Genomic DNA, 26282 nt, shown 5'->3' on the forward strand with positions numbered 1-26282 from the left:
ACTTCAACCCGGACCAGATTTCAGGCCATGGCTACTTCGTCCTTGAATGCCGTAAGGCAGATCATTCAGGGTTTGACGGGAGGAACTGGCTTCAGTCGGGTTTCGAATAAGGTAGGTAGCTGACAGCTTTGAAATTCAGAGTCACCAGCCTTTATTGTAGCAAAGTCAGGTTATATCAGGGGCAATTCAGGAGACTGACACCCCCCCCCCCCCCCCCCCGCAAAAATACCCTCACCATCTGTAAAGATCTGACTCAGGTGGCCTCATTTGGCTTTTTTAGTGTGTCTTTACACAATTCGATCGAAAATGTTAATGGTTTCCAGACTGAAGATGCAAGCAGTTGTTCCGACTGCATTGATATCATTTGGGGAAATTATATCCAGGTTGTTAATGTTTTATTACATTATGCCGGAAACATTAGCTTGGATGCAACTTATTTACTTCCACAGTCTGCGTTTTGTGTGTGAAATATTCAACAGTTTCTTTCCCACGCACTAAAAGATGCTGCAAACACTAACAATGTCACCTTTAAAATGTTGCAATTTACAGACATTGGGTAACACAATGCCCTTTTACCTTTGGGATCAGGATTTGAATGAAATTAAAATCTCCCTCTAGTGGTTGCAAGGGCACTAAGCCAGAAAATAAAAACAAAAATGATGCAAATACTCAGCAGGTCTGGCAGCATCTGTGGAGAGAGAAACAGAGTTAATGGGATGGATTTTCATGGAATTGCAGAGACTTTGTGGAGATGTGAAAATGGCGGCTGGGACCTGATTATGGAATTCCTGAGCCCATTTCCAAAATTCCCTAGCTTTGGAGAAGGTTCCATTAGATTGGAAAATAGCAAATGTAACTTATTCAAAAAGGGAGGGAGACAGAAAGCAGGAAACTACAGACCAGTTAACCTAACACCATCTGTCATAGGGAAAATGTTAGAAGCTATTATTAAAGATGTTATAGCAGGGCACTCTGAAAAATCCAAGGCAATCAGGCAGAGTCAACATGGTTTTGTGAAAGGGAAATCATGTTTAACTAATTTATTGGAGTTTTTTTGAAGAAGTCACATGTGGATAAAGGGGATGTACTGTACCTAGATTTCCAGAAGGCATTTGATAACATCAAAGGTTATTGCAGAAAATAAAAGCTCATGGTGTAGGGGGTAACATATTAGCATGGATAGAAGATTGGCTAGCAGGAAGCAGAGAGTTGGCATAAATGGGTCTTTTTCTGGTTGGCAGGATGTGACGAGTGGTGTGCCGCAGGGATCAGTGCTGGGGCCTCAGCTTTTTACAATTTATATAAATGACTTGGATGAAGGGACCGAAGGTATGGCTGCTAAGTTTGCTGATGACACAAAGATAGATAGGAAAGTAAATTGTGAAAAGAACATAAGAAAACAAAGGGACATAGGTTAAATGAGTGGGCAAGGATCCAACAAATGGAGTATACTTTGGGCAAATGTGAAGTTGTCCATTTTGGCAGGAAGATGAAAAATGAAGCTTATTAACTGAATGATGAGAGAGTGCAGAGCTCTGAGATTCAGAAGGATCTGGGTGTCCTAGTGCATGAATCACAAAACGCTAGTATGCAGGTACAGCAAGTAATTAGGAAAGCTAATAGAATATTATCATTTATTGTGAGGGGAATTGATTACAAAAGTAGGGAGGTTATGCTTCAGGTATACAGGGCACTGGTGAGACCATATCTGGAGTGTTGTGTACAGTACTGATCTCCTTATTTAAAGAAAGATGTAAATATGTTAGAAGCAGTTCAGAGAAGGTTTACTAGACTAACACCAGGAATGGGTGGGTTGTTTTATGAGGAAAGGTTGGACAGATTAGGCTTGTATCCACTGGAATTTAGAAGAGTAAGAGGCGACTTGACCAAAACCTTTAATAGCCTGAGGAGTCTTGACAGAGTGAATGTGGAGAGGATATTTCCTCTTGTGGGAGAATCTAGAACTAGGGATCACTGTTTAACAATAAGGGGGTCACTCATTTAAGACAGCGATAAGGAGAATTGTTTTTCTCTGAGGGTTGTGAGTCTTTGGAACTCTCTTTCACAAAAGGTGGTGGAAGTAGAGTCTTTGAATATTTTTAAGGCAGAGCTAGATAGATTCTTGATTAACAAGGGGGTGAAAAGTTATTGGTGGTAGGCAGGAATGTGAGGTTGAGGTTACAATCAGATCAGCCATGATTTGTTGAATGACAGAGCAGGCTTGAGGGGCCGAGTTGCCTACTTTTGCTCCTAATTCCTATGTTCATATTCCTGGTGCCCACAATTCTCACCAGTGTAGATTAAGGGTGAGGGCTGCAGGGCGTGAGTCTGTACCCTGCACTCCCGACCTGGCAGGCTCCATTGCAGGGATAGGCATGTCCTAGTCCTCCACAATTTTCATGGAGTCGAGCCAACTTTTAAAGGACTCATGGGTCATGGCACCTCAGAGGTGTCGTGAACCATAGTTTGAACGAGGGGACCTTTTGACCTTTTGAAAGGTAAGTTCAAAAGGTGTTACTCATGCCAAGCTATGGCCCTTCACCCACCTCCATGCCCCCCCCCCCCACCCCCTCATGGCACCTCATATCGCCCATGTCAAGCTATGGCACTTCCATGCCCATTCACTCAGTACTGAATCAATGAACCCTGTAGGAACAATAGAATGTGTGAAAAAGCTTTAAAAACAAGTCATTCATAACTTTCTACTTTCTTGAAAAAAAAACTCCTTTCATTACAGCCCTATGAAAGTTTCAGTCATCCAGAGCCTTTAAGGAAATAATAGCTGAAACTACAAACACTTGAAACCTCTTTATCTTGTGGAAATAAACATTGTGCAATTGACAGAATAGATCAGAGAGCAAGAGCTGTCAATCAAGCAATGTTTCCCTTGAGTGCAGCTGTTTCAACACTCTAATGGATGTTTGGGCTCTCAGCCAAGCCTCATTATACATTCTTGGCTGAGAGCCTAGACATCCATTAGACTGTTGAAACAGCTACTTCAGGGAAAACATTGCTTGATTGAAGGCTTTTTCTGGCTGATAGACTGATACATTGTTGCTCCCCATTTGACTTCAGTGCAGCAATAAAATGTGGTATATATTCACATTACAATTAGTTCCTAGTTCTTCAGAAAAAAACCCAATATAACACCCCTCTCTCTTTAAAATATATACATTGGCTCTATATCAATATAACTGTTCCAATCATTAACTTTTTTCCTATACTAAAGAAGATTAACAATTGACTTTTATAAATAAACTGACACCTTTAGAGTCTGTTATAGCTTGTTTTCTTTTCTCCAAATATTATTCACGGTATCACATGGATGGTAAGATGTGCTTCCATCTTGTACATTTCGCATTCATTGCTCTCAGTGGTGAGTTGGCATGCTGCATAAGCGATGTTTTGAGTGTTGTTCCTGGTGTTGTAGGAGTTGTGCTTGATGTTGCTAATGTTATGCCAGTTGCTGGTGGTGGTGTTGATGTTTCAACACTTGTTGGTGATGCTGTTGGTGTTGTTTCACTGGTTAATGATGTTGTTGGTGTTCTTGATTACCTCTTCTGCTTTTCCAGCTCGGGTGTAGGTCGAATATGGACTCTGCTCCTTATTTGCTTACCGGTTTAGGTCTCAATGATGTATGACCTTGGAGTCTCAGCTCCATCAACTACTTTTGCTGGGTTCCAGGTTTTCATGATTGGACCCAAGATGTACATATACAGTTTGTCCTTTCAACAACTCAAGCAAGGATTTGGCATGCCTGTTGAAGTATCAAATCCTACCTGTACAACAGTAAGTTGTTGTCTTAGTTCTTCATGGTCACTTGAGGGAGTATCTTGCTTGACTTATATTTTGTTCCATTCAACAGCTTTGCAATTTCATGTTAGCCTTGAGAGATGTAGATCGGAGTGACAATAAGGTTTGGGTCCTCCTTTGTCTCTCAGCATTTTGTGAGGGTTCTCTTGACCGTCTTGACATGTCTTTCTATAAACACTTCTGACTTTTGACTTTTTCAGGACTCAGCTTGACTCATCAGGTGTGTACACCATTCTGAAGAACTGGCATTCTGTCACCTTCACAATGCATTTGTCTGTGCTTAGTTTGATGCCAGCTTGTCTGGTTCTCTCCATGGCTTCATGTAGATGGTTGTCATGATCTTTTCCATTTACACCATAGATCTGGATATCATCAGCTGTTCCAACTGTTCCTTTGCATCCCCTGTATGTCTTGCCTATTATATGCTGGAACACATCCTAGCTCACTTTAAGGCCAAAAAGTAGACTCAGGAATTTTTACCAGCCAAAGGGTGTGTTGAATGTGGTCAACAGCAAAGATTCTACATCAAGTTTCACATTCCAGCCATTTCTGGCCTCAAGCTTGCTGAAAACATTGCCCCAGCCAGTGCTGGTGTGATATTTCCCAGCATTGGAATAGGGTACTGATCCCTCTTTATCGTTTTATTAAGATCTTTAGGATCCAGGCAAATTCTTAGCCATCCATTTGGCTTCTCTTTCACCACAATGGAATTTACCCAATCTGTAGGCTCGGTGAGTCTGGTGATCACCTTTCTTTCTTCCATCTCATGGAGCTCTCTTTCAAAATTTCCCTTTAAGTTACATCAATACTTTACGTGGAGTTGAATGACTGGTTTCTTCTCTGGATCAATAGTGATGTGATACCCAAAATCTTCAAAGCTTTCAACTGTCTCATCAAAGTACATTTGTACCAGATTTTTCTTGCTTCTGATTGGAGGGTGCTTTTCAATGGGTGTACCATCTTCAAACCTCAGTAATGTCACCTCTTTCATCTCATTATTTATCAAGGTAAACTGCAGTTCTTCACAACTGTTCACCCTCAGGATAGCAGGACCAGCTGTATAAGTGGCGTAGGACATATAGTCAACATCTTTTCCTTTGTTTGTTACTCTGATTTGGGTTGTTCATAGCTGTGAAAACTCAGTTCCCTCGTATGCCATTAGGATGGCGTTGCTCGGTTTCAGAGTGCCTTGGGTAACCATTTTCTTTTAAATTTTCAGGAAAGATCTTCTGGTGTAGTCTAGTCTGAGCAGGATGCTGTTACTCTATGTTCCGGTATCAAGTTTCAGCTTCAGGTTTATGTTTGTGAGTTTATTTCTCACCCTCTTCTTGATCTGAATGGTTGTGCGAATTTCTTTCCTATGGGAACTGGCGCATCCAGCCATTTCATGCACTTGTATGATTCCTATGTCTATTACATTCTCAAACTCATTGTCATCTTCCAGGGTATGGATGTTTTGGTTTTTTTTTCATTTTCATTTGCCCTGTTGCTCTGACTCTGATAACTCTTTGACCATCTTCTTTCTTTGTTCTGCATATCTTTTCCTAGTGATTTAGCTCGCAGTTTTATTCGTACTATACCCGTCATGTAGTCGTCCACAGCTCCTGCACATCTTTCTCTCTGTCATGCATTCTTTTGTTACAGTTTCACTATATCAACACTGCTGTCTTTCTCTTAACTTATCTGAAAGCTAGCCAATTGGGGTCAGGGCTTCATCTGTCTACTTGTGGCTTCATGTGGCAGTGCCTGCAGCCTGCACTATTGTGAGCTTGTCTTTTCCAATCAAATCTTTTTGTACTTCAGGATCTGCAGACCTCAAAATGAGCTGACCCAGCAGCTTTTCTTCTGGATCCTTAAATTTACATTTTCTGGCTGCATTTTTTAATGATGCTATGAAATTGTCAGCAGCCTCAACAGGCCTTGGAATTCATACTAGTGGATCCGATGATTTGACTTTGGCTGGAGATGTGTGCTGATTTTTAAAAATTGTCTGGGTTCTGCTGTTGTTGTCACTCATCCCCCAGCTACTAAACAAACGTAACCCTCCCCTCCGCACCTAACAATGTGGCCAACACTCCCCTCTTCATTAGTACCTCTTAGAAAGCGACTGAATGTTAGTCCACATATTTGCTTAAGCTTCCCAAATACCTTGACAATGTCATCAGCCTCCCAATTCAGCATGCGTTCACTGCTGTGGTTATCATTTTGTTTTTACATGATTCATTCAGTTTTTCTCTCTCTGACACTCGTTTGGGTTGATATTTCAACCTAATTCAGCACTAAATTCATTTAAAAGGCTTGGAACTTTTACTCATAGACATCTGCTGCCACCAAGTTAAGTCTTCTGGTTCCCATAAATTAGAAATAATTTCACTTTAGTCTCTAAATGCTGGAGCTTCATCGAGTGTATTCCTTTCTGCTCTCCATTGTGGCTGGTAGACTGATAGACTGATACTTTGTTGCTTGGAACATGACTCCAGTGCAGCAGTAAAATGTGACATCCAGGGATACATACTCACATAACAATTCATTTCTACCTCTTTATGAATAATATAACAATAACTTGCTTAATAATAAAACAACGACAACAACTTTTATTTATGTAGCATCTGTGCCCTAATGAAACATCCCAAGGCCCTTCATAGGAACATTATAAAACAAAGTATGACACCAAAACACATAAGGAGATGTTCAGTCAGATGACCAATAGCTTGGTCAAATAAGTAGATTTTAAGGAGTGTCTTAAAGGATGAGAGTGAGGCGGAGAGGTGTAGAGAGGGTGTTCCAGATCTTGCTGCTTAGGCAACTGAAGGCATTGCCACAATGGTGAAGCAATTAAAATTGGGCATGAACAAAAGGCCAGAATTAGAGGAGTGCAAATATCTTAGAGGGTTGTGGCACTGGAAGGGATTAATGAGATGGGGAGGGGCTAGGTCATGGAGGGATTTGAAAACATGGATGTGAATTTTAAAATCAAGACATTGCTTGACTGGAAGCCAAAGTAGGTCAACAAGCACAGGGCTGAAGGGGAACAGGACTTGTTGCCAGTTAAGTTATGGGCAGCAGAGTTTAGGATTACCTCAAGTTTTTGGGAAACCAGCAAGGAGTGCATTGGAATAGTCAAGCGTAAAGATAAGGAAGGCATGAATGAGGGTTTCAGCAGCAGCTGGGACTAGGTCCGGCGATGTCATGGAGCTGGAAATAGGCGGTCTTAGTGATGACACAAATATGAGGTTAAAAGCTCATCTCGGGATCATAGTAATGCCAAGGTTGCAAACAGACTGGCGTAATCTCAGACTCTCACCACGGCAAGGGATGAAGCTGGTAGCTAGGAAACAGAGTTTGAAGTGGGAACTGAAAACAATGGCTTCAGTCTTCCCAATATTTAAATAGAGGAAATTTCTGCTCATCCGGTGCTGTGGCAATGCACTTTGAGGCCCCTCTGTTCTGCTAAACTTCTCAATATCCTACCATTTGCTATGAATATCCTTGTCTTGTTTGCCCTCCCCAAATGCATTATCTCACATTTCTCAGGATTGAATTCTATTTGTCACTTGTCTGCCCACCTGACCAGTCCATTCATATTTTTCTGCAGGCCCCAGCATTTTTCAACCCATTAACCACACGGTCAATTTTTGTATCATTTGCAAACTTCTTAATCATGCCCCTAAATTTAGGGCCAGGGTTTTCCGTGCCCGCTGGCGTCAGGCATGTTCGGTGGTGTGAGCGCACAATATGGCGCAATCGGTTTCACGATGGCATGAAACCAGTTTGCATTTATCTGGTGAGCCCGCCGATGGCGGGCCACGTTTCCTGCCATTGGACGTCAGGGACCTCATTGTAATACATGAACGTATCATTATAAATCCAGCCCGCTGGACTCACCCCCCTGCCCCCACTGGATTGCCCGCCCACGTCAGCGGGAAAACATGCTGATGTGTTTCACAACACCACATAAGCAACCTGCACCTGGCGGGCTGCACTTTGCTCAGGACTTCAAGGTTTGTTTGCCTACCTTGCTTCAGGCACCACTCGCAGTCATCAGCGCCAGGCTTCACAGACAGCATTACATCACTTTTAGCGGGGTTCACAGGTAGGTCTCTACCTAGCAGATCAGCCATACGTGGGTGGCTTTTCAACGGCTGCAGGGCTAGGGCTTGCTTGGGAAAGGGGGAGAAGTGGCCTTAGGTAAGGGAAGAGGCTGCAATGCAAGAACTATACTAAGGAAGGAGGGTATCCCAGGTTGTGTGTGGGGGCACATGTTGATCTGTGCAAGTGGCCTCAAGATGGTGAGGGCTGAGGAAGCAGTCTCCAGAGGAGATGAGGCCAGATGGACATGTGAGGCTATGTGTGTGAGAATGGGTGGTGATGTCCCTTGAGCTGGCAGTGAGTGAGATGCCAGTGGATGTATGATGGGCTTGAGTGTGTGAGTTTAGAGCGATGAGATGGTTGCCATACCCTGGCTGCATGGATGAGATCATTCATCCTCTATCTGCATTGGATGGCCAACCTCTTCTGTGCAGCATTGGCACTGACCACCGCTGTCACCGGCTGCCATGCTGGATTGGTGATGCTGCTGCCCATCTTGCCACCAGAGCGGGGGTAGAGGACATCATGGCAGGCGTCCAAATGGCATTTCAGTAACGTGTCATTAAACCTGGGGGCTGCAGTCTTTTTGCCTTTCGTGGCCAACTTTCTTGCAGTAGCCCTGGGCTGGAAGCACTGAGATGTGTGCGCACAGCTGGACTTTAAGTATGGCGCCCAGTGTGATGAAGCGGCGAGGTGATGGCGTGGTGGGCGAATAAGAGCCCGCCCGCCATGGAAACTGCTTGTTTCCCAGGAAAGCAACCCAGCCAGGTGGTCGAAGTTTCAGTAGGGGAGCATTTCAGGAAAAGTGACCATAATTCAGTAAGTTTCAAGGTACTGGTGGATAAGGATAACAGGAGTCCTCGGGTTAAGGTGCTTAATTGGGGGAAGGCTAATTATAACAATATTAGGCAGGAACTGAGGAATCTAGACTGGAGGCGGATGTTTGAGGGCAAATCAACAACTGACATGTGGGGGGCTTTCAAACGTCAGTTGATAAGAATTCAGGACCGGCATGTTCCTGCTAGGATGAAGGATAAACATGGCAAGTTTCAGGAACCTTGGATAACGAAGGATATTGTGAGATTAGTCTAAAAGAAAAGGGAAGCAATCGTAAGGGCTAGAAGGCTGGGAACAGCTGAAGCCCGTGGAGAATATAAAGAAAGTAGGAAGAAACTTAAGCAAGGAGTCAGGAGGGCTTAAAGGGAAAAGCCACTGGCAACCAGGATTAAGGAAAATCCCAAGGCCTTTTATACATATGTAAAAAGCAAGAGGGTAGGCAGGGAAAGGGTAGGCCCACTCAGGGACAGAGGTGGGAATCTGTGTGTGGAGCCAGAAGAAATGGGAGAGATACTAAATGAATACTTCTCATCAGTATTCACCAAAGAGAAGGACTTAGCGGTCGATTTGTCTAGGGAAGAGTGTGTAGATAGCCTGGATCATGTTGAGATCAAAAAAGAGGAGGTATTAGGTGTCTTGAAGAATATTAATGTGGATAAGTCCCCAGGGTCAGATGGGATCTACCCTAGAGTACTGAGGGAGACAAGGGAGGAGATTGCTGGGGCCTTGACAGAAATCCTTGTATCCTCACTGGCTACGGGTGAGGTCCCAGAGGACTGGAGAATGGCCAATGTTGTTCCATTGTTTAAGAAGGGTAGCAGGGATAATCCAGGAAATTACAGGCCGGTGAGCCTTACGTCAGTGGTAGGGAAAGTATTGGAGAAGATTCTTTGTGACAGGATTTACTACCATTTGGAAGCAAATGGGCGTATTAGTGAGAGGCAGCATGGTTTTGTGAAGGGGAGGTCGTGTCTCACTAACTTGATCGAGTTTTTCGAGGAAATGACAAAGATGATCAACGATGGAAAGGCAGTGGATGTTATATACATGGATTTCAGTAAGGCCTTTGACAAGGTCCCTCATGGCAGACTGGTACAGAAGGTAAAGACGCACGGGATCAGAGGTGAGCTGGCATGATGGATACAGAATTGCCTTGGTCATAGAAGGCCATAGTAGCAATGGAAGGGTGCTTTTCTGAACGGAGAGCTGTGACTAGTGGTGTTCCGCAGGGATCAGTGCTGGGACCTTTCCTGTTTGTAGTATACATAAATGATTTGGAGGAAAATGTAACTGGGCTAATTAGTAAGTTTGCAGACGACACTAAGGTTGGAGGAGTTGCAGATAGTGAAGAGGATTGTCAAAGGATACAACGGGATATAGATTGGTTGGAGACTTGGGCGGAGAAATGGCAGATGGAGTTTAATCCGGACAAATGCGAGGTAATACACCACCCTCATCGACTCTCCTTGTCACTTCTTCAAAAAATTCAATAAAGTTAGTCAGACACAAGCTTCCCTTAACAAATCCATGCTGACTGTCCTTGATTAATCCATGCTCCTCTAAATGGCGATTTATACTGTCACGTCTCTAGCCAGTTAGGATTGAAAATTATGGTCAAAGCCTCTGCTAGTTGTTCCCTTGCTTCTCTTAGCAGCCTGGGTTACATTTCATTCAGGCCTGCTGATTTATCCACTTTCAAGAATGCTCAGAATGTTTCAGATGAGTCAAAACCATTTTATCTCCATGTCAACAAAACTGAAACCCTCTTCTATTTTGCCTCTGGCTGCAGATCCACCAACCTCTGGCTGCTTACAGTGTCCATTGTTACAATTGGTCACCTGGCAAGGTCCCTCAATTTATTATGATCCTGGACTAGATACCCCAAATTGTTAACCTCCCGAGCGGGACCCCAATTTTGTTATGCTCCCAGGTGAGGAGGAATGAGCTGGCTCCCCCCTTTATTCAACCCCCTCAGTCGGTCGCAACAAGCTTAATTTAAAAGGGATTCCTTCCCTTGTGGATACCCTTTTCCCAGCCCAAATGTATTTATGTTTTTGAAGGAGTCAATATAATAAGGCTTTCTTGAGTCAGAGAAACAGTAAGTTTATTAGTTACTAAAAACCCGAGAAAAATAATAAAAACACAACACGCATATACACACATATCAGAAATGAGAAGTTGAGTGCAAAAATAAAAGTTTAAAAAAGATTTACGAATCAGTCTTTGGCTTGTATGTGAGGAATAGATGGCGAAATGTTACAGCCGTTAAGTTGGTGATTCTGGTAGAGCTGATTTTGGTAGTTGAACAGTTGGTTTGGAGACACTTGGTTCTGCAGGTTAGCTGAAGGAGTTTTCCTGTCTCCTCCTTGACTGGGGCTTTGCTGACTTGCCTCCAGCCAGAGGGAGGGAGATAGACTTTTACCTGTAGGCTGCAGAGATGTCTAGTTGATGTTCTTCTGCTGTGATCTTCACAGCACATACTAGCACACAAGATCACACTAGAACACACAGATCAGAACACACAATTGCTAGCACTTCTTTCTCTATTTGGGCATACTGCTGCAGGGAAGCATGTAAGTTATGGGCCAATATAATATTCTGAAAGTGGCTAAACAGGAAATCTTGACATCCAAGGCAACTAATAATTACACCACAGTGAAAGTTGCAACAAAACTTCAAAGGATTGAAAGAAGACCACAAGGGATTATTTTCTTGAACAACCTTATTTCAGCTCAAACTGCACTAATCCTCCAAGCACCAAAAGCTTTGGTATAACACAGAATCAACAACAACAACTCTGCTGCTTTCCTAATTCAGCTGAAAAGATGAAGTTTTATTGTAGTGTGGAGTTTGTATTGCCTTTTGTTCATTAAAACGTCTTCTATCTTCTGGGTAACCATTGTAAAGACCCAGACCAACCCCACGGGACTCCCCCCATCACCCCCAACCTCCAACAATCGCACCTCACCCCCACATCAACCTCATCCCCCCCCACCTGAGCTCAGACCCCCGACCTTGGACCCCCCACCCGACTTGCGCACCCCCCACACACAACCCCCAACCTCGGGACACCCCCATTAATCCTCAGCCCGACCTCCAGACGCCCCCACCCGATCTCCCGACCCCCGGAACACCCCCTGACCTCCCGGCCACTCGCTGACCTCCCAACACCACTCTCCCTCCCCTCCCCACCCATGGTCCAGAACCCCCATCACCTCCCACCCCCGACCTCTGGACCTCCCACCCCTGACCTTCAGACCCCCCCCCCGCCTGACCCCCAGAACCCACCCCCCCGCCTGACCCCCAGAACCCCCCCCCCGCCTGACCCCCAGAACCCCCCCCCCCGCCTGACCCCCAGAACCCCCCCCCCGCCTGACCCCCAGAACCCCCCCCCCCCGCCTGACCCCCAGAACCCCCCCCCCGCCTGACCCCCAGAACCCCCCCCCCGCCTGACCCCCAGAACCCCCCTCCCGCCTGACCCCCAGAACCCCCCCCCGCCTGACCCCCAGAACCCCCCCCCCCGCCTGACCCCCAGAACCCCCCCCCCCGCCTGACCCCCAGAACCCCCCCCCCGCCTGACCCCCAGAACCCCCCCCCCGCCTGACCCCCAGAACCCCCCCCCCCGCCTGACCCCCAGAACCCCCCCCCCCCGCCTGACCCCCAGAACCCCCCCCGCCCGCCTGACCCCCAGAACCCCCCCCCCCCGCCTGACCCCCAGAACCCCCCCCCCGCCTGACCCCCAGAACCCCCCCCCCCCCCGCCTGACCCCCAGAACCCCCCCCCCCGCCTGACCCCCAGAACCCCCACACTTTTCGACACTAGTCAGAAGTTAAGCCCATTATCTTGGTAACAGTTTGCTGCAGTGGCCAATTGCAGAGCATTTGTCAATAAAGCTCCAGCAATTATACATCATTAATGAAGAATACTGAATAATGCATTTGCATAAGAAGTATTGGCAAAACTGTTTATGGGAATCACTAAAGTCCTAAAACTGGATGCAAAAACAAGCTAAAGAAACCTGAAACTGTTAATGTGTGTTAATTGTTAAAGGTGATTAGAAGGCTATAAGTTACTTTCCAAATTACCAGCACATTTTTAAAACCATACAAATTTTGTTTGATTTATGGTCTCTTCTGGAATCCAAAATTGACTTACAGTTGTCCATTGGTTCTACCCTCCGCTAATGTAAGCTCATCCAAAACTACTGCCCATGTCCTAACTTGCACCAGCTCCTGTTCAGCCATCACTCCTGAACTCACTGATGCCTGTTGGCTCCTTGTTAAGCAATATCTTGACTTTCTAATTGTTATCCTTGTTTTCAAATTCCTCCATGGCCTCACTCCTCCCTATCTCAATAACCTCCTTCAGCCTCACAACTTTCCAAGATGCCAATGCTCCTCTAATTCTGACCTCTTGAGCATTCCTGATCCTAATTACTCCGTCAGTATTGGCCATGCCTTCACCTGCCAAAGATTTAAGCTCTGGAATTCCCTCCCTAAACCTTGCTGCCTTTCCACCTTTCTCTCCTCCTTTAAGACATTCCTTAAAACCTATCCTTTTGACCAAGTTTTTTTGTCATCTGCCATAATATCCCTTTTGTGGCTTGGTGTCAAATTTTACTTTAGAATTCTCTTGTGCAGTGCCTTGGGATGTATTACTACTTTAAAAGCGCTACACAAATAAAAATTGTTATTGTCATATTTTAGGACATTTTTAGAGACATAGAGTAAGCACAGTATTGTATCTTTCAATGAGATAAAGAAAGAACAGACTTACATTTATACACTGTCTTTCAATCTGTAGCCAATGAAGCAATTTTGAAGTGTAGTAATTGTCTTGTAGGAAACAAGGCAGCTCATTTGTGCACAGCAAAGTCCCTGGGAGATCGTCAAAATAGTGCCAATGGATCTTTAATGTCCATCCGAGAAGGTAGACAAGGTTTCAGTTTAATGCCCTTAAGGAACAGTATTTGTTGTTTAGCAAAACAGTACTTTTAAAAGGCAATCTAAATTTATAATGGAATTACAATTGTGCCTTTTTCTAGATGACTGTTGTTTCAGCTTGTCCTGGGAAAATAGTCTGCGAGATGAAAGTGGAACAGGAACATGTGAACCAAGCAGGCACACTGCATGGAGGAATGACAGCCACTCTTGTGGATGTGGTATCAACAATAGCCTTACTTAATACAGAACGTGCGCTACCGGGAGTTAGTGTAGACATGAATATAACGTGAGTGCAATTTTCAGAACTTGGTCAATATTACTAAACTGTTTTGGCGATATGGTAGCAGTACTGAAGCCTCATCGCAGAGCAACTAAATTCACTGCAGTGGTGTAGTGGCTAGTTTTGAGGTGCAGGAGCTCTAAGAAAATGTGTTAGCCATATAATTTCTAAACCTGTTATTACGTTGTTTTCCTATGTATTAAGCATTTGAGTCCCCAAAAACCAGTAAACTATGCTTTTTAAGTGAAAAATATTAGTGCTGGTAGGCATTTTATTTTGAACTGTGTGGTATTTTGAATCACAAGTCTTTAGCATAGCTTCAGCATTCCATTATGCAACAGTTTAATTATTTAATTGAAGCCTATTAAAAACATGAATTACAGAAAAATGTACTTACTTCTGACTGGAGGGTGGTATATAGAGGGAGCCATTGCTTTTCTTGATTTATATTTATAACGTACACCTGGGTTTACAGGGCAGAATTTCAAAATTTGCAGATGACGCAAGACTTGGAAGTATTGTGAACTGTGAGGAGGATAGTGATAGACTTCAAGAGGATATAGACAGGTTGGTGGAATGAGCAGATACATGACAGTTGAAATTCAATGTAGGGAAGTGATACATTTTGATCAGCAGAATGAGGGGAGGTGACATAAAATAAAGGGTACAATTCTAAAGAGAATGCAGAAGCAGAGAAACCTGGGTGTGTATGTAAATAAATCATTGAAGGTAGCAGGGCAGGTTGGGGAATCAGTTAATAAATGATACTGAATTCTGGGTTTTATAAACAGAGGCACAGACAGAGTGACTTGTTTTTTGTTTCAATGATGCACACAAGCCATTGACACTGTAACTGGGCTAACTTTATTGATACCACGTTTTCTTAACATGAACACATATCTGCAGTAACTGAATTCTATCATGACTGGTTCCAACATGTACTATTTGACCTTCAAACCCCAGGTCAGGTGACCCCCTATCTAGTACAGAGTACCATATAGTATCTAATACTGGAGTCCACTACCACAATCAACTATTGTCCCTTTTTTTATGCAACTCAAGTACACAGTCTTTTATCTATTCTTTCTCACTTTGTTTTGATCAGTCTGTTTTGTCTTTTACTCATCTCTGTATCTAAGGTTTTTTTTTCACAATCCTTCCACGGGATGTTCTGAATGGTGATAGAGGTGATTTTGAAGGACAAGGAGCCTTCTCCAGCTCTGTGTCATTATCACTCCTTGGATAGTCTTCTGGATTCTCAGGCTTTGTTGCTTCACTGGTGCATTCTGGGTTTTTGATCTTCAGCTCCACTTTCTGGTTCAGAGCAGGGTTGCGTTTCATTCGTTTTCTGTAAGAATTTCTGGTTTCTCCTGTATTGTCCGTTTGGAGTCTGCACTATGTAAGACCTTGGTTCTCCTGTGATTCCTGTGACAACAGCAGGATTCCAGATCTCTTCATGCTGAATCCTCACTGTCTCGCCCATGTTCAGGTCATGCAGAGGTCGGGCACCTCGATCAAAGTACTGTTTCTGCTTCTGCTGTCTCAGTTTGAGCAAATCTGCTGTAGCTCACTGGCTGTGGAAATAACAGTTGGGACACAGTTGGAAGCTTAGTTCTTAGTCTTCTCCCATGAGGAGCTGTGTTGGAGATGATCCAATGCCCTCTAATGGAGTATTCCTGAAATCCAGCAGAACCAGGTAGGGGTCTCTTCCACCTGCCTTTGCTGCCGTCAACAGGTGTTTTAAGGTCTGCACGGTAAGTTCCAACATTCCATTGGATTGTGGATATTTGGGCCTTGATGTATTGTGGCAAAACTCCCAGTCCTGTGCAAATTTGCGAAACTCAGTGCCTGAGAATTATGGACCATTATCTGAGATGAGCATTTCAGATATGAAGTGTGAGCAAAAATTGATTTTAAATGATATATTACAGTGATGCTCTTACTATCATTTTTCAGCAGTACAGACTCAAAAAACTTTGAGGAATATACTACCGCTAGTAGGTACTCACTGTTGTCAAATGTGAACAAGTCCACTCCAATTTCCTGCCAGGGTCTCTCTGGAACACTGTGTGGTTGAAGTGGTTCTTGTTGTTGCGACTTACTCTACTTTTTGCACATGGCACGCGCATTCACCATTTCTCCAATTTGTGCTCCCATTCCAAGCCAATACATTACACCGTGAGCACTTCTCCTGCTGTTTCTATGCCGAGGTGACTTTCACGTATGTGCTGCAGCATTTCTTTCCTCAGTGTTGCAGGAATTATGATCTTTTCTCCCTTGAAAAGTATTCCTTCTACACGAAGTTCCTCACGAAAGTTCCAGTACTATTGGACAGCTCCGCTCCCATGTGTGGGCCAGCCAGTTTGCACAATCTGCTGCAGTTTTCTCAAGGTGGCGTTGTTCTTGGTCGCTTCCTTGATCTCATCCAGTTTGGTTACAGCTACAGGTAAGTTCCCTGTGCTTCTGTTTCTTTATCCTCTTCCTCGTGATGGGTAGGTATGCACGTGACAGAGTGTCTGCGATATACATTTCCTTGCCTGGTTTGTATTTAACTCTGACCTGGTACTTCTGCAGATGCATTAGTAATCTTTGGATTCTTGGTGGTGCACAGTTCAAGGGTTTTTTAAATACAGCTTCCAAAGGCTTATGATCAGACTCTACCTCCGCGTCTTTGCCATAGCCAGATTGGTGGAAGGGTTCTAGGCCAAACACAATTGCTAGCATTTCTTTCTCTATTTGGGCATACCGCTGCTGTATTTCAGTCATTGCCTTTGAAGCGTGTGTCACTGGTGCTTCATTTTGCAAGAGTACAGCTCCCAGGCCAGTCTTTGAAGTGTCCACTGAGATCTTGACTGGCTGACTGACATCGTAAGACTTCAACACTGGTGCTTGGGTCAGTGCCATTCCACATCATTTTGTAGAAGTTCTCTGAGAGGTGCTGTCAGGTCTGACATGTTTGGAATGAATTTCCCAAGATCGGCCACCATTCCCAAAAACCTCTCCAAGTCTCTCTTACATTTTGGGGGTGGCATATTCACGACTGCTTCGATGTTACTCGGGTCCGGCTTCAGTCCCTCACTTGTTAGCACATGTCCCAAGTACTTGATTTCATGAAGACCTATTTTGCACTTTTCATTCTTCAACTTGAGGTTCCTTTTTCTAGCTCTGGCCACCACCCGCCTCAGTCTGTGGTCGTGTTCTTCTCATGAGGCTCCCCAGACCAGCACATTGTCAATATAAGTTTCCATGCCCTCTAACCCTTCAAACAGCAGCTTCACTGTTCTGTGGAACACCTCCGGAGCTTAGTTAATACGAAAAGGTAAGCTTAAAAACCTATATCACCCGTATAGTGTGTTGAAGGTACAGAGATAGGAGCTGCATTCATCTAGCTTGACCTGCCAGAAGCCTGAACTCGTATCCAAGAGTGAATAGTATTTAGCACCAGCTAGCTTACACGTGATCTCTTCTACTGTGGGCCGCTGGTAATGCTCTCTTTGTACTGCCTGGTTTAGAATCACAGAATCACAACAGCACAGAAGGAGGCCATTCCGCCCATCGTGTCTGCACCGGCCAAATGAGCATTATGATCTAGTACCATTGCCCTGCCTTTTCACCATACCCATGCACGTTGTTTCTATTCAAATAATCATCCGATGCCCTCTTGAATGCCTCGATTTAACCTGCTTCCACCACACTTCAGGCAGTGCATTGCAGACCTGAACCACTCGTTATGTGAAAAAGTTCTTTCTCACGTCACATTTACTTCTTTTGCAAATCACTTTAAATCTGTGCCTTCTCATTCTTGATCCTTTTATGAGCAGGAACAGCTTCTCCCTATCTACTCTATCCAGCAGCCTCATGATTTTGAACATCTCTATCAAATCTCCTCTTACCCTTCTTCTCTCCAAGGAGAATAGTCCCAACCTCTCCAATTTATCTTCGTAACTGAAGTTTCTCATCCCTGGAACCATTCTTGTAAACCGTTTCTGTACTCTCTCCAATGCGTTCACATCCTTCCTGTAGTGTGTCGCCCAGAACTGTACACAATACTCCAGCTGGGATCTAACCAGTGTCTTATGTAAATTCAGCATAACCTCTTTGCTCTTGTACTCTATGCCTCTATTAATGAATCCCAGGATACTACATGCTTTATTAACTGCCCTCTCCACCTGTCCTGCCACCTTCAATGATCGATGTACGTATGCACCCAGGTCTTTCTGCTCCTGCACCTCCTTCAAAATTTCATCCCTTATTTTATATTGTCTGTCCTTGTTCTTTCTACCAAAATGCACCACCTCACTCACACTTCTCCGCATTGAATTCCATCTGCGACCTAGCTGCCCACTCCACCAACTTGTCTATGTCCTCTTGAAGTTCCACACCGTTCCTCTTCGCAGTTCACAACACTGCCAAGCTTCGCATCATCTGCAAACTTTGAAATTGTCCTCTGCACACCGAGACCTAGATCATTAATATATATCAGGAAAAGCAAGGGTCCCAATACCGACCCCTGGGAACTCCACTACAAACCTTCCTCCAGCCCAAAAAATATCCATTGACCATTACTCTCTGCTTCCTATTTTTCAGCCAATTTTGATTCCACGTTGCTACTGTCCCTTTTATTCCATGAGCAATAAATTTTCTCTGGGATCCAGACAGACTCGCAGATTCCCACCTGATTCTTCTACAATTACAATTGGATTACCCCACTTTGTCGGTTTTTCAATTTTCTTGATGATGTAAAGTTTCTCCATTCTGTCCAACTCTGCTTTCAGTCGCTCTCTCAGCATTACTGGTATTTTCCTGGGCGGGTGTATTTTGGGTGTCACAGTTTCGTCAGTCTTGAGATGGGTTCTCCTTTTAGGCAAGCAATCCCCTGGAACACATCTTTATATTCGCTCAGGATGCCATCAGTGGTGACAGTCATTATTCTCTTGATTAGTTCCAGATTTTCACAAGCTTTGATTCCAAGAATGGATTTTGCATCAATTTTAACCTCTATGAATGGAAATGCTTGAGACTATTTCTTGTAGTTCACTTTAAGTGTGCACTTGCCTTCTACTGCAATTTTTTTCACCTGTATAAGTAGACAGCTTCTCTTTTGTTTTAGTTAGCTCTTTTTCTTTACTTATCTTATACAGGGTTATGGGAATGACATTTGCTTGTGCACCAGTGTCAAACTTGAAATTAACCATCATGTTGGCAATTTTTAAATCAATCTTCCATTTGTCTTCTTTGGAATTCGTTGTTACTGCACCAACAAAAAGTTCCATTTTAGTGTCTGTGTCAATCGTGTGCACTTCGATTTGCACATCTTAACAAAGTGATTTAGTTTAACACAGTTCTTACACTACTTTCCATAGGCTTGATAACTATGTGGTAAATACTCTGTTCCGCATCAGCTGCATTTAAATGTTTTAATAGCAGGTTTGTTCTTTTTACGTTCAGACTGTCTATTTGTTCTTTCCCAGAGTTGTTTATGTTTAACTGCATCTAATTGCTTGATTGTGTGCGGCTCATCATCATCATCTGTCATCTGTTTATTCTGGCATTTCGTTGTCTCTGCCACTCTGCAAATATTTATTGCTTTCTTCAGCGTGAGATCAACTTCTCTCAAAAGCCCTTCTCTCAGAGTGTCATTTGCAATTCCGCAAATTATTCTACCTCGGATGAGTGAATCTTCAAGCTCTCCAAATTCGCACGATTTAGATCGTTTTCTCAGCTTAGTTACGTACTGTCTAATGTTGTCACTGTCTTGCGTGCACGTAAAAAATCGATATCTTTCATGCGTGATGTTTTTCTTAGGGCTGCAGTAGGTTTTGAATTTTTCCATTATTTCTTTCAAGTCATTTTGTTTCTCATCACTTTCAAACATGAATGTGTTATAGACTTCTAGGGTGTCTTCCCCTGCTATGTAAAGAAAGATGGAAGACTGTACCTGAGGGTCTTTTTTATCACTGCCCGTCACTGAGGTACAGCTCGAATCGCTGCCGGAACCTTCTCCATTTTTTGGTGAGATTGCCCTCCAAATGGAGCTCTGTCAGTTGTTTCGGAACCTCCATTGTTGTGTTTAGTTTACTCCTGACACCATGTCTTGTTTTTTTGTTTCAATGATGCACACAGGCCATCGACATTGTAGCTGAGCTAACTTCATTGATAATACATTTTCCTAACACAAACACATATCTGCAGTAGCTGAATTCTATCAAGACAGGTTCCAAAATGTGCTATCTGACCTTCAAACCCCAGGTCAAATGACCCCCTAGAACAGAGTACCGTATAGTATCTAATACTGGAGTCCACTACCACTACCATGATGTAGAGTACAAAGGAAGTAAGTTATGAACTTTTATAAAACACTGGTTCAGCCTCAGTGGGAAGTATGTGAAGGTTTTAGAAAGAGTGCAGAAAAGATTTACAAGAACGATTCTGAGGGTGACTTCAGTTATGTGGATAGATTGGTGAAGCTGGAGCTGTTCTCCTTGGAGAAGAGAGGTTGAGAGGAGATTTGTTAGATGTGTTCAAAATCATGAAGGGTCTGGATAGAACAAATGGGAAGGATCCGTTCCATTCGGCAGAAGGTTGAGAACCTTAAGGTGATTAACAAAAGAACCAAAGGTGAGGAAAAACTTCCTTAGGCAACAAGTGGTTTGGATCTGGAATGCAACTGCCTGAGTGTGCGGTGGAGCCAGATTCAATGCAGTTTTCAAAAGGGAATGGGATAATTATCTGAAGAGAAAAGATTTTACAGGGCTACAATGAAAAGGTAGAGAAATGAGACTAGCTGATTTGCTGTTGCAGAGAACCGACAAAGAGACAATATGCTGAATGGCCTCTTTCTGTGTTGTAACCATTCTATTATTCTAGTATAGATATATTCAAGGAAGTTGGTAAACACTCAGGGAAGAAAGAAACTGAAGGTTACCTGATAGTGTGATCAAGAAGGTTGGGAAGAGGCTTGTGTGGAATATAAACCAACATAATGGGGTGGGCCAAATGGCCTGTTTCTGTGCTGTAAATTCCATGTAAAGCTCCCAGCAGGGAATAGAAATGCTATACTGTGTTTCACATCCTCAGGCCATCACTGCTAATAAATTAATGTGAATCACTCTCTCTCTCTCTCTCTCCACACTCTCTCTCTCCCCCAACCCTACACGCTCTCTCTCTTCCCCCTGCCCCCTCACAGTTTCCCTCCCTCCACTCCCTCACACACTCGCTCTCCCCTTACCCCACAAACACTCTCTTAACCCACCCCCTCACACTCTCTCTCTCTCTCATACTGGCTCCAGTCACTTACTCAGACCTTGGTGGGCCCCCCTCCAGCTACCTCACGCGCCTCTTGGGCTCACCTGGGCCCTGCACCGGCTGCCTCGCGCTCCACTCCGGCCCGCCTGGGCCTCGCTGCTCCAGCTGTCTTGTGCTCCAGGCCCTGGAACTTACATTCAACACGTACCTTCCCACATTTTGCTGCTCGTCCAGTCACAGGCTGGTTTTTCTCTGCATTTGCTGCTGGTAGGCTCACTAGTGATTGCCTGTGATTGGGTGAGCAGCTTTACAGCATTTTTCAAATCTAAGTCAGTTGAATGTCTAACAAGTTTGGCGGGCTGCATTGAGTTGGACAAGCTTGCATTAAATAGCAGGTGCTGGAGCAGTGCTCCAGTGCACGCAGGCCACACTACACCCCTGATTCACTGCCAATAATTTATATAAATAGTAGTTAACCATAATCCGCGAGGGACCATAGGCATTTCTCCCTATTAGAGAAAGACAACTGGTTATATACCTTGAGGAGCAAAGCAAGGAGGCAAGTTTCCATGAACTACCACAGCTGGTATGGGGATTGAACCCAAGCCAGTGGCATTATTTTGTACCACACTCTAGCCATCTGGCCAACTGAGCTAACCAACCCTATATACAGGATTGTTTTCAAATGTAAAATGTTGTAGTGATGCTAAGGATATTTAGAACTGCATGTATGTTCGTTAGCAGAGATTAGAGCTTTAAAAAAGTAGGACATAGATTCACAAAGCACAGAAGGAAGCCAGTCAGCATATTTAGTCAGGGCTCTTTGAAAGAGCTATCCAATTAACCCCAAACTGTTTTAATGTAGTAAATATTGCAGCCAATTCACGCAGAACAATGTCCAACAAAAAGCAATGAGATAAATTATTAAATATTCTGTTGGCTGGGCGATGACATATTGCCTGGCCAGGGCATCAGCAATAACTCCCCTGCCTTTCTTTGAAAAGTGCTCTGGGATCTTTTACATACATTTGAAAGGGCAAATGGGGCCTCAGTTGGAAGTTTCATTCAAAAAATGACGTACCTGACAGAGTTGCATTCCCTCACCACTTCACTGGTGTGTCAACCTAGTCTCTGGAGTGGGACTTCAACCCACAATCTTGTGACTCAGGTGAGCTTTTTTTATTCATTCGTGGGATGTGGGCGTCGCCTGCTAGGCCAGCATTTATTGCCCACCCTTAATTGTCCTTGTACAGAGGGCATTTTAAGAGTCGACCACATTGCTGTGGGTTTGGAGTCTGGAGTCACATGTAGGCCAGACCAAGTAAGGATGGCAGATTTCCTTCCCTAAAGGACATTAGTGAACCAGATGGGTTTTTACAACAATCGACAATGGTTTCATGGTCATCATCAGACTTTTAATTCCAGACTTTTTATTGAATTCAAATGATGGGATTTGAACCCAGGTCCCCAGATCATTACCCTGGGTCTCCGGAATACCAGTCTAGTGACAATACTACTATGCCACCACCTCCCCATATGTGTGCTAAAAACTGAGTTACAGCTAATAATGGGTGTGAACCTCAGGTATACCAGTCCTTTCAATTGACCTACTATTAAGGTTGGATTGGCTTCTTCCATATTGATCAAGTACAATAGGCTGATCAACTAACGAGCAACATGGAGTGTGTCCTTGCTGGAGATATTGATGAGTAGGAGGATCCTGGCTTACCATCTAGAAAACAGCGTGAATCGGAATTAATTTGGGAGGAAAGTGAAATTGCACAATAGGATTTATTTTTGATTTCTTTTTAAATTAACATTAATATCCAATAACAATTATGGTTTTTCCTGATAGCTGGAAATGTATTTTTGTGTGACTTGTCATTACTCCTCCTTTTAGATACATGAATGCAGCTAAACTGGGAGAGGATATTATCATAACTGCTCAGGTGCTAAAGGAAGGTAAATCTCTTGCATTTACAACTGTGGATTTGACAAGCAAAGTAACAGGAAAACTCCTAGCTCAAGGCCGACACACAAAGCATTTAGGCAGCTGAACAATTGATTCTCACAAAATGTACTTGTGTTTGAATGGAGTTACTCTGTCCGAGGAAAATGTAACACAGAAATTAAAGAATTTAATTTCATATTTTGTAGACTTTGCTTTCAATTTACTTACCACGTCTCCATGTTTAGTCTTACTGCTGAAAATAAAAACAAAAAATTGTACTGTAGGTCAAATATGTTTTAATTTAAGACTGCCAGATGGTGCTGTTATGACGTGGCAGATGATGTGTGCCAGGTGGACCAAATCCATGAAGGAAACTTGGTCACGCTATCACAACAGTTCTGCTATTTGTACTTATTTCAAGATGTGTGCACTGAGTTCAGAAGTAATAAGTCCACCAAGACTTTAAGAGATTTTTAAAAATTAAATTAAAATATTTATTAACAGAATAAAAGATGTCAAGCACTTACAGAAGAATACAAATTACTACTATAATAACTACTACTATAATAATAAAATTCTTAATTAACCTGACTCCCAGTTACGCCCCCTTTAAGGTAATGGTCCAAAAATAGATTTGATTTTAAACAGATCCAGCAAATTTACACAATACCCTAGAGAGTGGAATTCCAAATGCCTTTATTCAGCTTCAGTTTTGGTAGATAGCAGACTTATGCACAAATACTGGAGGCTTCATTAAGGCTACTTTGCACACTTCTGTTAGATCTCACAATGCCTTCTCCTGACGCATAGCCTCATTCTCCTTTATATATGTTTCTCTTAATATGTAAATTATATTGTTTCATATGTCTTTGAAACTATATCCTCTTCACAATATAAAAATCTTCATGTTGCTACTATTTATTGTCAGTAATCTTTAGGAAAAATGAACACATTCCTTAGCCTTGCTTATCTGGCTAATTGTAAACAGATTAAAATCCCTTTGAAATCCAGATCTCCCTTCATTTATTTAAAAATGCAAATTCCCTTCACACCTTACATGCTAAGCCAGCATCCATGTTTACTCATTAGCATGTCAAGCACCTAGCTTCTTTAGATGAGTTAAAGCTTGCAGTCTACTTGACTCCAAATGTAACACACAGACCTAACTATACTTACCCCCGTAAACCTACTTTCCAATAAACCAGAAAAATATTATGAAAATTATTATACTCTCATGGCAATGTTCCATCCTAATGATGCTGGGCACTTAAATTCAATACACTACAGAAAGTCAACTTGTTTCAGACTAGCACCATTCAGTTTAACTTGTGAAATGCTCTTTTTAGCCAGAATCAAAAACAAAAAGTGCAGGCACTACTCATCAAGTGAGTCAGCAGCGGTGAAGAGAACAGACATGTTACTGCTTCAATATGGACCCTTTGTCAGAACTGGAAGACCTACACCTGACTTCTCTGTTCTCCTCACAGATGGTAACTGACCTGCTGAGCGCCGCCTAGATTTTTCTGTTTTTGTTTCATTTCCAAAATCTGCAGTATTTTACTATTTCTCTCCTTACCCAGATTGATTTAAGAGTGGGTTCATTCCATTGTGTAGAACACCCAAACAGGGAGAAAAATTGGTGCAAAGTCCTCATAGGGAAATTAAACGAAGAAAAGTGAATTACTTAAACAGGGTCATTTGTGGTGAAAGAAATGTAATTATGATTGTTTTAAAGCGGTTGGAATATACCTGATAAGTTAACTGGCTTTATGCTTCCTAAGAAAAACAACTCAGAAATGTGTAAGATCACCCTGGCTGAAATCTCCCCTGTAAAGAGTTTAGTTCCAAGTAAGACCAAGGTTTACATTTATGGATTTGGGGTTATTTTTCCTATATTTGACCTGTGGCATTTGTCTCAGGCAAAATTTTAAAGGCCTCTTTTCTTGGAATTATTTTTGCTAAGCAAAGTGAGTGTTGTTCCTCTTGAAAGTGAGTCGCAGGAATTAATAATGGAAAATAAGGACATGGTGGATGAGTTGAACAGATACTTTGCATCTATCTTCACTATAGAGGATACATCCCAGATTCATCCCGGAAGTTCCCCTCCAAGCCACACACCATGCTGACTTGGAAATATATTGCTGTTCCTGCACTGTCGCTGGGTCAAAATCCTGGAACCCCCTTCCTAACAGCACTGAGGGTGCACTGACACCACATGGACTGCAGCAGTTCAAGAAGGCAGCTCATCACCACCTTCTCAAGGGCAATTAGGGATGAGCAATAAATGCTGGCCTAGCCAGTGACACCCAGATCCCGTGAATGAATAAAAAAAAGTATGAATCAGGAGGTGAAAGGGTGGGAGGGACTTAAAACAATTTGAATCACCAAAGAAAGATTGCTGAGAAAATTATTATAAGTAAAAGCTGACAAGTCCCCAGGTCCTGATGGACTTCATCCTAGGGTCTTAAAAGAAGTGGCTGCTGAAATAGTAGATGCATTGGATTTAATTTTCCAAAATTCCCTAGATTCTGGAAAGATCCAATCAGATTAGAAAATCGCAAGTGTGACCCCTTTATTCAAGAAAGGAGGGAGACAGAAATCAGCAAACTATAGGCTAGTTCGCTTAACATCTGTTATGGGGAAAATGCTGGAATCTATTATTAAAGAGGTTATCGCAGGGCACTTAGAAAATCTCAATGCAATCAAGCAGAGTCAACATGGTTTTGTGAAAGGGAAATCATGTTTGACTAATTTATTAGAGTTCTTTGAGGAAATAACAAATAACATGGATAAAGGGAACCTGCGGGTGTGTTGTACTTAGATATCCAGAAGGCAGTTGACTAGGTGCCAAACCAAAGATTACTACACAAAATAAGAGCTCATGGTATAGGGGGTGTTAAGAAGCCCAAGCTTAGCTTGTAGGTCAGGAACTCCCAAATCCCATTGAACATTGGACTTTTAACGCATGCACAGGCGGGAACAGGCTGCAGGTGCACAGCTCAGCATCTTCAAATTCTTTGGGCCCTGGACAAACTTGCACACCTGGAGGAAAGAGGAGTGGATGAAAACCCGGGTCAGATGACCAGATGTGGAGCTCCAGAGCCAGCAAGCATCCAAGAGAGAG

The 26282-nt window shown here is 43.2% G+C and overlaps 1 protein-coding gene across 1 annotated transcript; it reads left to right on the forward strand.

The window, feature by feature from the left end:
- Nucleotides 1–23354, forward strand: acot13 (acyl-CoA thioesterase 13). The gene is made up of 3 exons (XM_078539316.1): nt 1–111; nt 13784–13968; nt 23108–23354. The coding sequence occupies exons 1-3, from the start codon at nt 28–30 to the stop codon at nt 23262–23264; spliced, it is 426 nt and encodes a 141-aa protein (XP_078395442.1). The 5' UTR covers nt 1–27; the 3' UTR covers nt 23265–23354.
- The last annotated feature ends 2928 nt before the right edge of the window (nt 23355–26282 follow it).

Source organism: Cetorhinus maximus, chromosome 3, assembly GCF_964194155.1.
Source record: "Cetorhinus maximus chromosome 3, sCetMax3.hap1.1, whole genome shotgun sequence".
Classification (NCBI taxonomy): Eukaryota; Metazoa; Chordata; class Chondrichthyes; order Lamniformes; family Cetorhinidae; genus Cetorhinus; species Cetorhinus maximus.

What these genes read in the sequence shown, in the direction of transcription:
- acot13 (XM_078539316.1), top strand. Translation starts at nt 28, where the DNA reads ATGGCTACTTCGTCCTTGAATGCCGTAAGGCAGATCATTCAGGGTTTG. An exon ending in TCAGTCGGGTTTCGAATAAG is followed by an intron (nt 112 to 13,783) that starts GTAGGTAGCTGA and finishes GCCTTTTTCTAG; the next exon opens with ATGACTGTTGTTTCAGCTTG. An exon ending in AGTGTAGACATGAATATAAC is followed by an intron (nt 13,969 to 23,107) that starts GTGAGTGCAATT and finishes TCCTCCTTTTAG; the next exon opens with ATACATGAATGCAGCTAAAC.